The following is a 15,848-nucleotide window of genomic DNA, read 5'->3' on the forward strand; positions in this document are numbered from 1 at the left end:
CTGCTCTGGCTCAGCTGACTGAGTTTTGTGGAGCTCTGGGTTGAAAAATTGCTATGTAGATAGGCTGGAGTCCAAGCTCTGGGACACTGTGAGGGTGGGGGGTACAAGAGCTTGGGCCCTAGCCTGAGCCTGAATGTCTACACAACAATTTTTAGCCTCATGAGTCAGAGTCAGCTGACCCATGCCAGCTGCAGCTGGGCAGCACAGCTCTGATTCCTGTGTAGACATACCTTAGAGCAGAGGTGGGCAAACTACGGCCCAGGGGCCGTAATCCAGCCCTTGAGCTCCCACCGGGAAGCAGGATCTCGGGCTTCCCCCACTCTGGCGCTCCAGCTGGGGAGTGGGTTTGGGGTGTTGCCCCACTCCGCATGGCTCCCGGAAGCAGTGGCATGTCCTCCCTCCAGCTCCTGGGAATCACAGCCAATGGGAGCTGCAGGGGCAGTGCTTGCGGACAGGGCAGTACGCAGAGCCATCTGTCCGTGCCTCTGCGTAGGAGCTGGAGAGAGGACATGCCACTGTTTCTGGGAGCTGCTTGAGGTAAACACTGCCTGGAGCTGGCCCCCTCCCATGCCCCAGCCCTGATCCCCCTCCTGCCCTCCCAACCCCTCGGTCTCAGCCCGAAGCACCCTCCTTCATCCCCAGCCCCACCCCAGAGCTGGCACCCCCAGCCGGAGCCCTCCCACCCCCCACCCCCAATTTCATGAGCATTCATGGCCTGCCATATAATTTCCATACCCAGATGTGGCCTGCGGGCCAAAAAGTTTGCCCACCCCTGCCTTAGAGTCAACAGTCCTGCCTGCTGAAATTCCTTCTTGTCACAATCCCGACACCCAAAGAGAGAACAACTTGTTTTAATTATGATCAGACATTTGGGAGACCTGTTATTTTCTTCAAAGGCAGCAAATTCAACAAATAGTGGGTTTTAAAAAATATACATTTATACATTATATCTCTTTTTAAAAGTTCGGTCAAAAATGTCATGTTGTAATATTATGTCATGTTGAAAAGGAAAGACTTTTTTTGCCCTTAATTTGATCTATTGTCATGCTCCCACAAGTTTTTAGAAAACTTGACTGAGTTTCTAAGAACTACCAAGAAAGAAGAAGAAACCAGGAGAGAAAGTGGGGACAAGGAGACAGAATGTGACTCTTTACACCTTTGACTTAGGGCATGCCTACTCTACAAAATTAAGTCAACCTAACTTATGTTGGCATACAGCCACTGCAGTAATTACATCACTTGTGTGTGTCCACACTTCGCTCTTTGTGTCAGCAGTGTGCGTCCTCACCGGGAATGCTTGCACTGATTGAACTGTCAGTGTGGGGCATTGTGGGATGGCTTCTAAAAGCCAGCAACAGTCTATGTAAGAAATGTAGCATCCACACTGACAGTGTATTGACCTAACTACATTGACATTGACTCTACACCCTTCGTGGTGTAAGTCTGTGTAGCAGGCAAGTTACGTCGGCGGGAGCTTAGCTCTGTAGTGTAGACCAGGACCTAGACTTACTTTAAATGTCTTTAGCCACCACTTAAATGCATAAACCTATGGAGTGGTTCAAAACACGTGCTTAACAGCATTACCACCAGTGAAAAACAGTGATGAACTCCTGGGGATATACACATAAGCATATTGTAATCAAACTAGGATCTGACCAGGACAAGAAATGCCATGGAATGACATGGAATCTGTAATGACTTCAGGTTTTATACCTCCCAAAGCACTCATTTCTGATATTTCTATTTATGGGAAATATAATGCTTTACTCCACAAGATGTTCCATTGATTTCAAAGGGTGTCAGAATCTCGCCCAAAGAAAGCATATTCAGTAGTGGAACTCTCACTTAGAGGCATAGAAATTACTATGCTGGAATAGGTTAGTGGTCTCTCTTTTCCAGTATGTTTCTGACAGTGACCAATACCAGCTGCTTCACAGGAATGTTCAATAAACCAATCAGAAGATTGTTATTGAACAACCTGTCCATAAGGAATTTTTTCTTACTCCCATTAGTGAGAGGTTGACATATGCCTTGAAGCATAGGTGTTTATATCACTTCTGAAACTTTGTTCTTTTAAAAAAAACTTTATTATTATAACCCGTGATATTTTTCCTATCCATATAAATGTCCATTCCTTTTTTGATTCCTGTTAAGCTCTTAGTCTCTCATATTTTGTGATGGTGAGCTTTACAAGCTAATTGTATATTGTATGAAAAAGAATTTATTTTTATTGTTTTAAAATTTGCTACCTTTCAGTTTAATTGAATGTCCCATGATGCTTGTATTATGAGAGGGTGAATAAGAGGTTCCTGATGTACTTTCTCTATACCAGTGATTATTTTGTCTCTTTTAATGTCCCCACTTATTCATCTACTCTCTATTGTAAGCAGTCCCAATCTATTCAGTCGCTGTCCATATAAGCATTGCCCCACGTGTGTCTAATCTTGCCAAGGCATTGCTTCAGTACAGACTTAGGGTAACCAGTGCTACCTACTGGGTTATCAGTTCCATTTCCTGCAGGATCCTGGTTTTCCATCGAGGTCTCTTACCCGTATGCTTGCTAGGCTTGCTCCTGAGACGAGTCATGGTCAAACCCTGAAGTATTATGGCTTCATTTAAACAGTGCTTTCTAAATATTCACACTTATCCCTTTTCTGTTGCTTCATTACATCCTTTATGAAAATCTTGATTGATGCGGAGCCCTTATTACTGTCTTAACTGTGCATCTGGATGCACAGACTGTCATTTCAAGAAACACAGCCTAGCCAAAGCTCCTCTAAAATTGCTTAATATTAGAGGAAAACAGATTTGTCTATAGTTCATTCACAGTGAATTGAACATGAATTTTCTATTGTTTCTGTGATTGCCTGCCTCAAAAAAGCTTTGTGCCATTTTATTGAACTCTGGGTTGTTTTATTTTAAGAAGGAATTGGAGATTGTGCAGCAGTTTTTTTTTTTTTCTCCTGTCAAAGTGGTGGTTATTTTTGACTCAGAACTAAGTGCTTAGTCAATGTAGCTGCGGCTGAATAATTCCACCTCCCCCATGCTTAAACAAACAGTAAGTTACTACAAGTAACAGATTCCTTCCAGATAAAGATAGCAGCTATAATAAATATGTAGAAATAGCAATATTGTGCCAAATGCATTGGACTAATAAACAGAGCCAGAAAGCTTTTTGTTCCAGGTCTACTTAATGAACAAGGCAAAGCTTCACTTGCACATCTGCCTTTTCTCACCCTTGCTTCTGGTGGCTGTGAATTCAAGAGGACCCACTCGAACTATAGCCTTTCGCTGTCCCTACTAAGAAAGCAAAAGTATCCAAAAAGTAGACATGAGACAGAACGGAGACCTTGCCAGGGACTCAGAATCTAAACCTGGATCCAAACTCCCCAACTAGCTCACCAGTTTATAACCAGCTCAGCTAAAATCCTGGATTCAAACATCCATGAACTTAGGGATGCTTGAAAATGTGGATCCAGATCCAAATTTTGTAACTTGGGCCCATTTTTATTGAAGGGATTAATCTGATGTAGGGGATTTTTTGGCAGGGTCAGTTATAAACTCAACTCTATTGAGCATCTGATTCGGGCCCTGGATGCCAGGCAACCTTGGCAAGTTACAGCCCAGACTCATTTCCTGTTCTGTTAAGGGGACTAGGGAAGGAAAAAGCTCTGCCAGCAGGAGCAGAGGGGAGCAGAAGTCTGATTCCTCTCTCCCCTCAACCCTTTCTGGGGTCTTGGGGCAGTGTGAATTATAAGGCCAGCAGTGTGTCTCAGTACAATGGGAGTGGGGGGGAAAAGCCCTTATCTAAGTGTTTTGTTTTGTTTATTTTAGGATCATAACAGAAAAAGGTTTACAGACTTGGGATTATTAACTATGTTATGGTGAAGTTTAAAGTTTCAGAGGTGTCAACAGGATTTGGTTTAATGGAAAATATGTGAATTTTATTGGAAGATGGGTGTCTAAACCCCTTAGACAGCTTTGTAGATCTCAACCAGGTTCTACAGAACATAGTTCAAGTACTGTAATGAGTCTTTGGAAAGACTATGCATAAATGAAATACAGCCCCACCCCTGTGCTATAATACCATTTGTCCAAAGTATACTGTTCATTAGTAGTCACTGAGGGATATTATGCCACAAAACGTGATGTTTTTTATAGGACATATAGAACTCAAGTCCAGATCTACTTGTAGTCCTTAGAGATACCATACATACTTGCAAGATTTAGAGGAATTAGTCATGGAGATCTGGACAGATTTCAATTTGAGCATTTACATAGATTCCAAAGCCAGAAGGGACCATTGTGATAGTCTAATCTGACCTCCTGCATAGCATAGTTCATAGAACTTCTCTCAAAATAATTCCTAGAGCAGGTCTTTTAGAAAAACATCCAATCTTGCTTTAAAAATGGTCAGTGATGGAGACTCCACCATGACATTATCAGCCCCAAATTCCATCACCAGTATCAGTTGCAGAATTCTTCTTTAAAATGATTGGGTAATGTTGATATAAAATGACCTCAGTTTTTTCACCCAAGGTATGGCTGCCTTTTGGTACTGGGTTGAGATCCTGTGTCTTATAACAGTGGCTGAGTGATTCCAATGGATTCAGGCTGTAAAGTTATTATTTGTTATAACAAGAAACATTTCATTCTCTAGATACTATATTCAGTCCCCACTTGGTTTTATAGGCCGCAGGACTGAATTTTCAATCGTGGTTCACATAGGAATAACATGAACTTTCCCCCAATGGTTGAGCTAAACCTTTTCATGAAGTTTGTGTAGTTTGGTTCACTTGTGTGTCCTGCATGTACTTTAAAACAATTGGTTAGTGCCTGTGCACTTAATGGTATTATTGATGACTCATAGATGAAGAGCCAAAACCCTGGATCTGAATCCCTAAACCAGTGGGAGTCAATTTTTTTTTGTCAAGGTCCAAATTTCTTGGTCAAAGTATAGTTCAGACTCCAGAGAAAATAATAAAAATAATTGTAAATAAGTAAATAAAAAGATTTCAGGGTCTGTTCAAAAGCATCTGGTGGTCCAGATTTGGCCTATTGCCTATTGACCAGCCCTGCCCTAAATTTTGGAGAGGTTCACATATGGATCCAAGCTTTGCACCTATTCCCAATCTCTCCAACACAAAACACTGTAAAATATATATTTTTTGAAATTGACTTTGGGAAATAAGGGACTATCTCTAACCAAATGTCACACTGACTTCTAAGTAACAGTCAGAGGCTTTATTTGGTATACAAATTCCTTATAAAAACCCTCCAGACTTTAACCCCTTGGTACAGACTTATTAGCTTCATTTACTTTTATAATAGGGGCCTGCTCTTTTTTCCATCAAAATCAATAGCAGAGCTCTGAGCTCAGTAGGAGGAGAATTGAGCCCTAGTTTTCTGCACTGCATAAGGGTTAAGGGAGTGAGGCTGTGAACTCCCAGACCTGGGTTTGAGACCCATGAGTTGTGACCTAGTCCTTCAGCATCTTGAGGTGAACAAAGGTTTTGGAGTTTGTGGAATAATAATGAACTCTGTAGCTGGAGGAATCATTGAAGAGTTACAGTGAATTGTTTCTGGGTGTGTGTGCAAAAAGTTAATTGTGGATTAGAGTAATAGATTGCAGAGTGATAGCCCTCCAGAACAAATTCCTCTGTTTATGAAGCAAATACAGTGTGGTCATTAGCTGTGCAAGTTCCCCACATCACCGCATCCACCGGCCTGAGCCCTGTACTAGAGGAACCATTCAGTACTTGACCTCTCAACTAAAACGGCCAACAATAGTTGCAAATGTGGTATTTATTTGGGTGTGTATATCTAGCCACTTGGAACCGGATTGATTAAGACAACTAGTTCACTTCACATATGCCATTGTTTAGATGAAGTGTTAAGTTTTGTTCACTACTGACCTAGGTTGTATTTTAATTGGCAAACTAGAAGTCAAAAGCTACATGTCCTATTACCAGTGCCCTGAACCATTCAGCCCTGAGTCATCAGCTCCTTGATTTTTTTAAAATGACATTGTTTCTTAAACAGTGTCTGCCAGAAACATTAAAGGAAACTTTGTTTAGATTGTATAGCCCAGCAACCAAGTTACAGTTACAAGAGACATGATTTGCCATCCGTTTCCAATTCTTAGTGCCGCACACAGGACTTGTCGTCTTGTTTTTCCCAGAGAGAAGTTCTTGGATATGAAGAAAGTGTTCCATTATTACTGAGTCAGTTTATGCTTCCCATTTCCAAGTCATCCAATAGATAGAATTGTTCACAGTGCCAATAAACAGTTAGACAGCCAGGGCAAGGGACATCATCAGTCTTACTCACAATGAAAGGGCATTGCTGTGTTTATAGAGCTTTTCTACAAAAAGAATTGCAGTCAAAGGGGTACTAACTCATATTTTTGTATTGCCGTGATGGTGTACTGTGTGGATGTGGCAAAACTCTACCATACAGTAGAGTCCTGATTATCTGAGTAACTTGGGCAACACCTAATATTGTGTGATAATTTGGGAGCTAATAGAATGGGGAGGCACCCTGGCCATTTGTTCAAAAGAGAAGTTAGGAATAGGAGGGTGTCAAGGCTGATTCCCCACTCTGGCACTTCGAGTGCAGAAGGTGGGGGCCTGTGAGGATTTAAAAAATTAATACTGGCCACTCCAGGCTTGTATTAAACTCCCAAGGTTACAGCTTCTCTCTGACCTTGGATGGGTAGATGTGGCCACCACCCAAGTGCAAAAAACCCCTTTGAACCCAGGAAGGAGCACTTGGGAATTCCTCCGTGTGGGGTACCCTCAAGCCCTTTCACCCCACCCCCCCAGAAAAGAGCTGAGAAAGAAAACAAAGGAAATCAGCTGTTCATAGAATCATAGAAGACTAGGGTTGGAAAAGACCTCAGGAGGTCATCTAGTCCAACCTCCTGCTCAAAGCAGGACCAATCCCTAACTAAATCATCCTGGCCAGGGCTTTGTCAACCTGAGCCTTAAAAATCTCTAAGGATGGAGATTCCACCACCTCCCTAGGTAACCCATTCCAGTGCTTCACCACCCTCCTAGTGAAATAGTGTTTCCTAATATCCAACCTAGACCTCCCCCACTGCAACTCGAGACCATTGCTCCTTGTTCTGTCATCTGTCACCACTAAAAACAGAGGAGCTCCATCCTCTTTGGAACCTCCCTTCAGGTAGTTGAAGGCTGCTATCAAATCCCCCCCTCACTCTTCTCTTCTGCAGACTAAACAAACCCAGTTCCCTCAGCCTCTCCTTTTAATTCATGTGCCCCAGCACCCTAATCATTTTCGTTGCCCTCCGCTGGACTCTCTCCAATTTGTCCACATCCCTTCTATAGTGGGGGGACCAAAACTGGATGCAATACTCCAGGTGTGGCCTCTCTAGTGCCAAATAGAGAGGAATAATCACTTCCCTCTATCTGCTGGCAATGCTCCTACTAATGCAGCCCAATATGCCGTTAGCCTTCTTGGCAACAAGGGCACAGTGCTGACTCATATCCAGCTTCTCATCCACTGTAATCCCCAGGTCCTTTTCTGCAAAACTGCTGCCTAGCCAGTCAGTCCCCAACGTGTTGCAGTGCATCAGAGTCTTCCATCCTAAGTGCAGGACTCTGCACTTGTCCTTGTTGAACCTCATCAGATTTCTTTTGGTCCAATCCTCCAATTTGTCTAGATCATTCTGGACCCTTTCCCTATCCTCCAGCTTATCTACCTCTTCCCACAGTTTAGTGTCATCTGCGAACTTGCTGAGGGTGCAATCCATCCCATCATCCAGATCATTAATAAAGATGTTGAACAAAACCGACCCCATGGCACTCTGCTTCATACTGGCTGTCAGCTAGACATTGAGCCATTGATCACTACCTGTTGAGCCCGACAATCTAGCCAGCTTTCTATCCACCTTATAGTCCATTCATCTAATTCATACTCTTTAACTTGCTGGCAAGAATACTGTGGGAGACCGGATCAAAAGCTTTGCTAACGTCAAGATATAATACGTCCACTGCCTTCTCCGTATCCACAGAGCCAGTTATCTCATCATAGAAGGCAATCAGGTTGGTCAGGCATGACTTGCCCTTGGTGAATCCATGTTGACTGTTCCTGATCACCTTTCTCTCCTCCAAGTGCTTCAAAATGGTTTCCTTGAGGACCTGCTCCATGATTTTTCCAGGGACTGCGGTGAGGCTGACCGGTCTGTAGTTCCCCGGGTTCTCCTTCTTCCCTTTTTTAAAGTTGGGCACTGTATTTGCCTTTTTCCAATCATCTGGGACCTCCCCCGATTGCCACGAGTTTTCAAAGATAATGGCCAATGGCTCTGCAATCATATCAGCCAATTCCCTCAGCACCCTTGGATGCATTAGATCTGGATCCATGGACTTGTGCATGTTCAGCTTTTCTGAATAGTCCTTAACCTGTTCTTTCACCACTGAGGGCTGCTCACCTCCTCCCCATACTGTGTTGCCCAGGACAGCAGTGTGGGAGCTGACCTTGTCTGTGAAGACCAAGGCAAAAAAAGCATTGAGTACTTCAGCTTTTTCCAAATCATCTGTCACTAGGTTGCCTCCCCCATTCATTAAAGGTCCCATACTTTCCCTGACCTTTTTCTTGTTGCTAACATACCTGTAAAAACACTTCTTGTTACCCTTCACCTCCCTTGCTAGGTGCAACTCCAGTTGCCACCATCTAATTAAACAACATAAGCACAAACCTCTTAGGGCACCAAAAATCCAGTCCTGTTCTTAAGGTAAATTTTATTAAAACCAAAAAGAAAGAAAATACATCTGGAACTTAGGCTTTTGCTAGATTTAAAAAACCCATTTACAAAATTTAAACATCAAGAATAACCTTCTTGAGGTCCAGCTTAAAGGTTACAAACAAAACAAAAGCATTTGGGGTTAGCACAGAGGAGTCCACAAGCCTTACAAAATAAAAGAAATAAACCTAATCATGTCTTTCTAGACATTTCTGATCTACTTACATATCTGGGTTTCAGATAAGTAGGTTCCAGGTATGAACTGATGCTTTTTCAGACTTGGTTTTAAAGCTGCTTACAGCATTGCTGCTCTATGTCTCCGCTCTCCAGAGAACAACAACACACAGACAAAGGGAAGTTTTTTCCCAATTTAAAAAAGTTCTAGCCTCCCATTGGCTCTTTTGATCAGGTGCCCACTCCTTTCCTTTTACCTGTGGGCTTGTTAACCCTTTACAGGTAAAGCAAGTAGAGAACAGCTACTAAGAGGAATTTTATAGCTAACTGGCTGGCTGGGTATCCATAAAAGGGAGCTATCCCCCCACTTCATTTATCACAGAGGGAATCAAACATCTGTGTTAGCCTGAATAACATATCTTACCCTGTCTCTAAGGACTTGATCCTGCACCCACTGAAGTCAATGGCTTCAGTAGATCTTAAGGGTGCAAGAAATTGGGGCAAGGAATCTCTATTTTATTCCCACAGGGCAAGGCAAGTTACAAATAATATTTTCTTTGCTCAGTCAATAAGGAAAATAGAAAATGTTTGAGTCAGAAGCTATGATTTGGATTAGTAATTATCTAAATCAAAATCACTTGCCAAGTAAAATGGAAAGTTTAGTTTCAAATTTACCGAGTTATTGTTAATTCTTAAAAACAAAATACTTTTGCATTGTTTTAGCATGTCTCATGTTAAAAAGGATTTGTCAAAATAGTATGAAAATTCACATATCCTTTTCAGTATGCATTTCTGTTGCCTGGTGCTTCCCTTAAAATGTATCCCATGTACATCTACCTGCTCAAACTTCATTGGATTTTTGTCAATATAGCATGTGAACTTCCTAGATTTGGCAAGCTTCCAGGCACAGTAGAGGAATTAATATTTAAGCTATCCTAATTTTAAAAATATGCATTGTGTGTATTTAACCATGGAAAATACATGACATCACAAAGTGAGGGGTGGAATAAAGGTTTTATTGATGTATGTTAGAGATAGCTGCATTAGTAGCAAAGCCATGAACCAGTTACCCAAATCACCCTAAACTAGAGACAATAAAACATTTTATATCACATCACCTATATTATGTATTCCATATACCATATAATTTACAGGGGAAAAGTTTTTAAAAATTTTCAGAAACTTGTTTTTATTTATCTTGTTTGTATCCCTTTGCCTATAAATCTAGGGTCCTCGGTACAATCAGTCCAAAGGTGTAAGGCTCAAGGAGAGAATGATTTATCTTTTGAAAAATTATGTTTTGAAAAATCTGAAATAAATACAAAAGATCTGATATTTCACAACCTACTAGGGCTGAAATTAAAGACCTTAAAGTTTTAAAAAGAGGGTTCTGAGATTCTTTTCAATGGTCAAATGCACCCATTTCTAGCCTTCATGGTTTGCAAGGTATTGGATTTTAACCTTGGGCTAGTGACAGGTTTGAGTGTTGCCTGCCTGTTTCCTATAATATTAGATGAAATGGTACAGCTATGTGAAAAGAAGGAATTTATTTGCTGGAATGTTGGAAAGAGAAATCAATTATTTGAAGCTGTCTGAAAGTTTGGAATGTAAGAAACAATTCTGGTAGAGATGGGAGTATTAGTGGGCAGTGGACTGGTAAGATGAGCAAAGCTGCATGGTAAAAGCAAATCACATAGCTCTACAATTTATCACATGGATTTCACTATCACACATTTATATTACATGTATGTGCAATCTAATCTGTCATCTCTATTGGTTACCTACAAGGAATGAGACATTTTTGCTGGAAAGCTGAAAGATAGCTCTGATAAAGCTACAATATGACTTGAATACCATTCAGTGGGGGAAGACTGTCATTTAAAATTAATTAATCCATTTCGGCAAAGGTTAAGATACAGGAGCCATTTGCAAATTGCATTTCCCTGAGATGGAAGTCAGCCTTTCTCTCCCCCCTGTCCACCAATGAAATATATTGTTTGAAAATGTGAGCAGGGTTAGTTTTTAAAATAAATGACAGCCAAAAATAAATTGAACGATGTTTTACATATTATTTTCTCTCTGAAGTGTGAAAGAATAAATGTTTCAGTCATACACTGTTGAGTGATTGCATTTTTCTTTTTGTTTTTTGCAGGTTGTCTTAGTCTTTGCTCTTAGTATTGGTGCTCTTGTAATATACTTCATAGATTCGTCAAAGTGAGTATTCTAATACATTTCCGTTCACCTCTTTTCCTAAAGCAATTATGTGCTTTAAATTGCTCCATTCATCTACTTACATTCAAAGTTTTTTATACTCATCACCTGAATGAAAAGAACTTTATAATAGTGCATGGTCTTCCAGGCTAGTTTTAGGGATGAGGGAAAGATCTTTTGTAAACTATACTGGTCTTGGTTACATTTGGTGCGAGAGAAGGAGAGGATAGAAAATAACATTTATCTTAGTTTAGAGTATGCATACTGCAGGAAAAATTACTTTAAGTATCCTTCAAGGACAAAAGTAAAATAGAGGATGTAGGGAAGGGAGTTGGACTTGAGAAGTCATAGGCTTACAAGGACAAAGAATGTGTGTATTTAAGAATTCCAGGAATTCCTTTGAAAACTCATCAAAAGACTCTATGTAGTACATACCATAATTATATCTAGCATTGTTATCAAATTCTGAGTTTGATTGACTTGTCCCAGGCCATGCAACTGATCTTGTAGGACGTGAGAAACATTTCAAAATTTTTGGAGGGATGAACAAAATGTGGTCATGTGGTGATGTTTCAATTGGGAGAGGTCAAGGTTTCATCATGACCGTGCATCATCATGACGTATCAATGTAAACATAACAGTCATGATGTCTTGACACAGGTTAACGTAACCTAATTTTATATCCTCCCCTTTGATACTTATGTCAGTAGTTCTTTGTATAGCAAGGACAACATAGGTGTGGTGCTAGTGTAAGATTACCTAGATCAATGGCCTTGCATGAGCCACAGCCCTGGTAAGAAGCCAATTTCAAGGGAGTTAATAGAATGTTATTCAGTGGAATATCCATTAGGGAGGGTAATCCACTAGGGCATGAGTGGCATTTTAAGGCACTAAGACTAGGCACACAGTTTACCACATAACTTTGGGCTTGTTTTCGCTGCAACAGTTAGCACACTTGAGTTACTTCACTTGAATTAGCTTAGCAAAAGTGAGAGCAACCACTCTGCAGAATAACACTTCAGCTACACAGAGTGATTTGATGAGCAGCACAGCATGATTGGATTATTAGTGGAGGAGTTGTTGTAATTCAAGCTGCAGCATCCTTACTGCATTATTAACTGGAGCATCAGCAACCGTTAGCTTGAGACCTCATTTTCTCTTCCCATCCCCATTCCTCACAGGCCAGTTAACTCAAGTTTAAGGTACCACTTGACTTGAGCTAGGGATTTTTGTGTGTAGACAGGAGTTGGTTAAAGGACAACACTCAAGTTATACCTTGAGCTAACAATGCAGTGAAGGCAAGCCCTTGGACTTTTGACAATTCAGCTAGAGTTTTTATAAGCTTCTCATCCTAGCTAAATTCTCCTTATTGTGTCACCCTGTAAGCTGGGGCTGGTCTAAAAGTAAAAGTAAAGTATCCTTATATAGAAAAACTTTACTGAAAAGCCCTGGCAATACTTATATGAACCATACAATGCTCCATTGAAAGGGTCAAATAAACAAGAGTGACAAGAGTAGATGAAACTGTTACTCCTGTTTTTAAATTTCAGCCCAATTAAATTCTGACTGCAGTAGCTGCACCCCCTCTCCCTGGAGCCCCTCGTCTGTTGTGAAAAAGTACAATACTATAGTATTTCTTGAGTCTTGTCTGCTGAGTTAATTCTAGGCAATGGATCTCTATAAGTCTGTTTGTTTTTTCCCTCCAGCTGAGAGAAACTCTGACTTAATGGGAAGATTTGTTGGGGTGTTTATATAGGCCACCTAATCTGTGTAGTATTACAGTTTTATTGCTATTTCTCACCTACTGAGGATAGCAGAGCAGTTGAGCCGCAAGTTGTCTCTCATCAATTAACTCAGCTAATATTAAACTCAGAATTGCAGTTTCCAGCTACCTCAAACCAACAGGCTTTCTATTACTGCATTATTTTAAGGGGGTTTCTTCTATCTCTTCCTGAGGAAAGTAACCCTTACTAGCTTAATTCGGATCTAGAAACGCCACAGTCAGCATCCTGCAGTGAAAAGTTCTGAATTAACTTGTTGCATTAAGAAGCTGATATGATGTCCATTACAGCAATGTGGCACCATAGGGAGTGAAATATCAGTCTATTAAGACACCTAAATGCAGATCTCCAGTACTGTGTAGTGAAAGTAATTCAGAGTTTACATTGTGAAAACTCTACTTCTGTTCAAATAGTGAAAAGCACCAGTAACATACTAGAAATGTGCATTTGAACCAATGGTTGATATAAAAACTCTAGGGGGACTGTAAAGGCTGATATACATGTAAAAAAAGCAACCCACTGTTAACTTGCACAAGGCTAATCTTCATTTTGTGTTTATTACATGTCTGCCCCTGTGAATAATGATCAGACTAGTCAATCAGCAGCTAAATGAGGTTGCAAACTTTCAATAAAATATGGTGTTAAACACATTGTGCCTTTCCATTGCCTTGAACCATTTGCCCCTGTCCAAAACTCTTTTATTCAGATTTGTTAGCACATTTCATCTGCTTCACACTGAGTTTGCACTAGTAGAAATGGTGCCGGGCAGCAGAAAATTAGGTACATTTCCTAGTTTCCGAATGACTCAGCAACTACTGCACTTTTTTTTTTTTAAACTAACTCTAAACATCTGTAGGCCTGTTACAGAAACTCAAGGTAATATCGGAGTAAATGCTATAACCAAATGTTACAAAAGCTGGCTAAATTTGACCATTGATATTCTAACATGAGGGCAAGTAAACCTCATGCTTTAGGGTGTTAACTGTGGGAAGGTGTGATGCTTCCCAGGGGTACTCCAGGCTGTGAGGCATCTCACTATTACTTGTCCTTAGTGTGAGGAAGCCTCGTCTGTGACTGCCCTGGGTCAGCTCCCCACCTCCACCAGCCCCTGGCAACACAAGCTCTCCCCTTCGAGGCTGCGTAGGCCCTGCTGTCACTCTGAAGATTAGCAATTGGCACGCTCCAACCCTGGATCCCTCTGACTGTCTCCAAAGAGTGTCCAGCCCTTAGTCCACTGGACTAGCACAGTACTCACAGATTTTCTGCATCTGAAAAAACACTACACCCCAGCTTACCAGTTCCTCCTCAGATCACTGCTCCAGTAAACACACAGCACTTGCTCAATTTCACTATAAATTTATCTGTTTATTGAACATAGCACAAAGATTGAAATCATAGCAAGTAGATGTATTGAAAACAACAGTTACGTACAAAATAAAATCATCACATGCATTCTAGACCCTAGGCTTAATTAACAAGATACTCTTGTGTTTTGTAGAGTATTGCTCACCCAAATTCTTGCAGTGCTTTACAGCTAGAGCCCTGTGTGGATACAAAATTTGGATCTGTATCCATCCACGATCCGCAAACATGGTCCGTGGATATAAAGCAGATATCCCCAGATTTGCAGGACTCTGTTTACAGCTAGGCTGGCTGTAACCCTCTTTTCATGAGACATGCATGCTGTCATAGGTGAAGCATCCAGTGTGTTGCTTTGCACTCCAAGATATCCCAGAACTATCCTTTGCCTTCATTAGTAAACAAGACATCCCCTGCTTTTTGTTTATTACTGTGAATTTCTTCTCTTATAGATTTTGCAATTTCTCAGTATGCAAACAGACACACCCAGCTCCCTGTCATTGACAGTGTGAACTGATGTGTTCATGACAGAATGTTGTGTGACTCTGCATGTGAGGTGAGGTCTTAAGAAGCAAGAGCAGTTGCCCAGTATGACCCTCTTGGACCTTTTTGAGGGGAAGAAGGGAGGGCCAGTCCATTCAGTCTTGCCAGATCTTGTGTCCTGGTCAGTTAAAAGTACTCAGAGCTCTAAGAAAACTGGCATGAACACTTTAGCCATTGCCCACTCTGTCACAGTCATGCTTTTTGGAAATCGTGCTGTTGGGAAAGTTGGTTTTCTGCAGAATGAATCATGCTACTGTCTAGAAGGGAGGCAACTGTAACTGCCCCATGCAATTGTGATCAGTTGGGTGTTAGTGCCCAGAGCTGAGTCATTGATTCCCTTTCCTGAGCAGATAGCAGCTGCTCCATTCATTCTATAAAAAAAGGCTCTTTACAAAGAGAATCACAAGGCACTTCATTCTTGCTAGAAGTAGGTGGAACATTATTCCTTACTCCACTCAATGCTTCCTCTTCCCACCTGCTTATTGTCCCACAAAACCATAGTGTGTGTAGGACCATATTCTTCCTTGCAATAAATGTGTGTAACTCATATTGATGCCAAAAGAACAGGAGTACTTATGGCACCTTAGAGACTAACGAATTTGTTTGAGCATAAGCTTTCGTGGGCTACAGCCTACTTCATCGGATGCATATTGATGCCAGTGATGCATGTTTGCAACTAAGGGCAGAATTTGATTCATAAACTGAGAAAACAATGAATAGGAAAATGGCTTGACTGTTTAGGATTCTTACTAATCAAATTTAGTCTCATCCAAAAGCTCCCATGTCAGATGATCACGGTTCCACACACCCCTCTCCCCCAGTTTGCTGAATTGCATCAGTAAGACTCAGTTAATCTGGACATCAGAACTTTTAAACACTCTGAACTCAATTTAAATGTGTAAATCCTGTCATCTTTGAAGTAACCTATTCCTAAAGGCGATGCTAAAAATGTAACCAGCACAATTATTTTAATCTTCTGGTATAATCATAAAAATGCAACATTTTTACTAAGAAAA

The 15,848-nt window shown here is 41.0% G+C and overlaps 1 protein-coding gene across 11 annotated transcripts in view; it reads left to right on the top strand.

Annotated features, from left to right (window-relative positions):
- The window catches only part of KCNMA1 (potassium calcium-activated channel subfamily M alpha 1), an 898,072-nt gene that overhangs the window by 463,510 nt on the left and 418,714 nt on the right, over positions 1 to 15,848 (top strand). For all 11 annotated transcript variants that reach the window (XM_065407332.1, XM_065407334.1, XM_065407336.1 and 8 more), the window contains one exon: positions 11,091 to 11,152. In XM_065407332.1, the coding sequence (XP_065263404.1) occupies positions 11,091 to 11,152 (62 nt within the window). The remainder of the gene's footprint in view (positions 1 to 11,090; positions 11,153 to 15,848) is intronic.

The sequence above is a fragment of the Emys orbicularis genome, chromosome 7, assembly GCF_028017835.1.
Source record: "Emys orbicularis isolate rEmyOrb1 chromosome 7, rEmyOrb1.hap1, whole genome shotgun sequence".
Classification (NCBI taxonomy): domain Eukaryota; kingdom Metazoa; phylum Chordata; order Testudines; family Emydidae; genus Emys; species Emys orbicularis.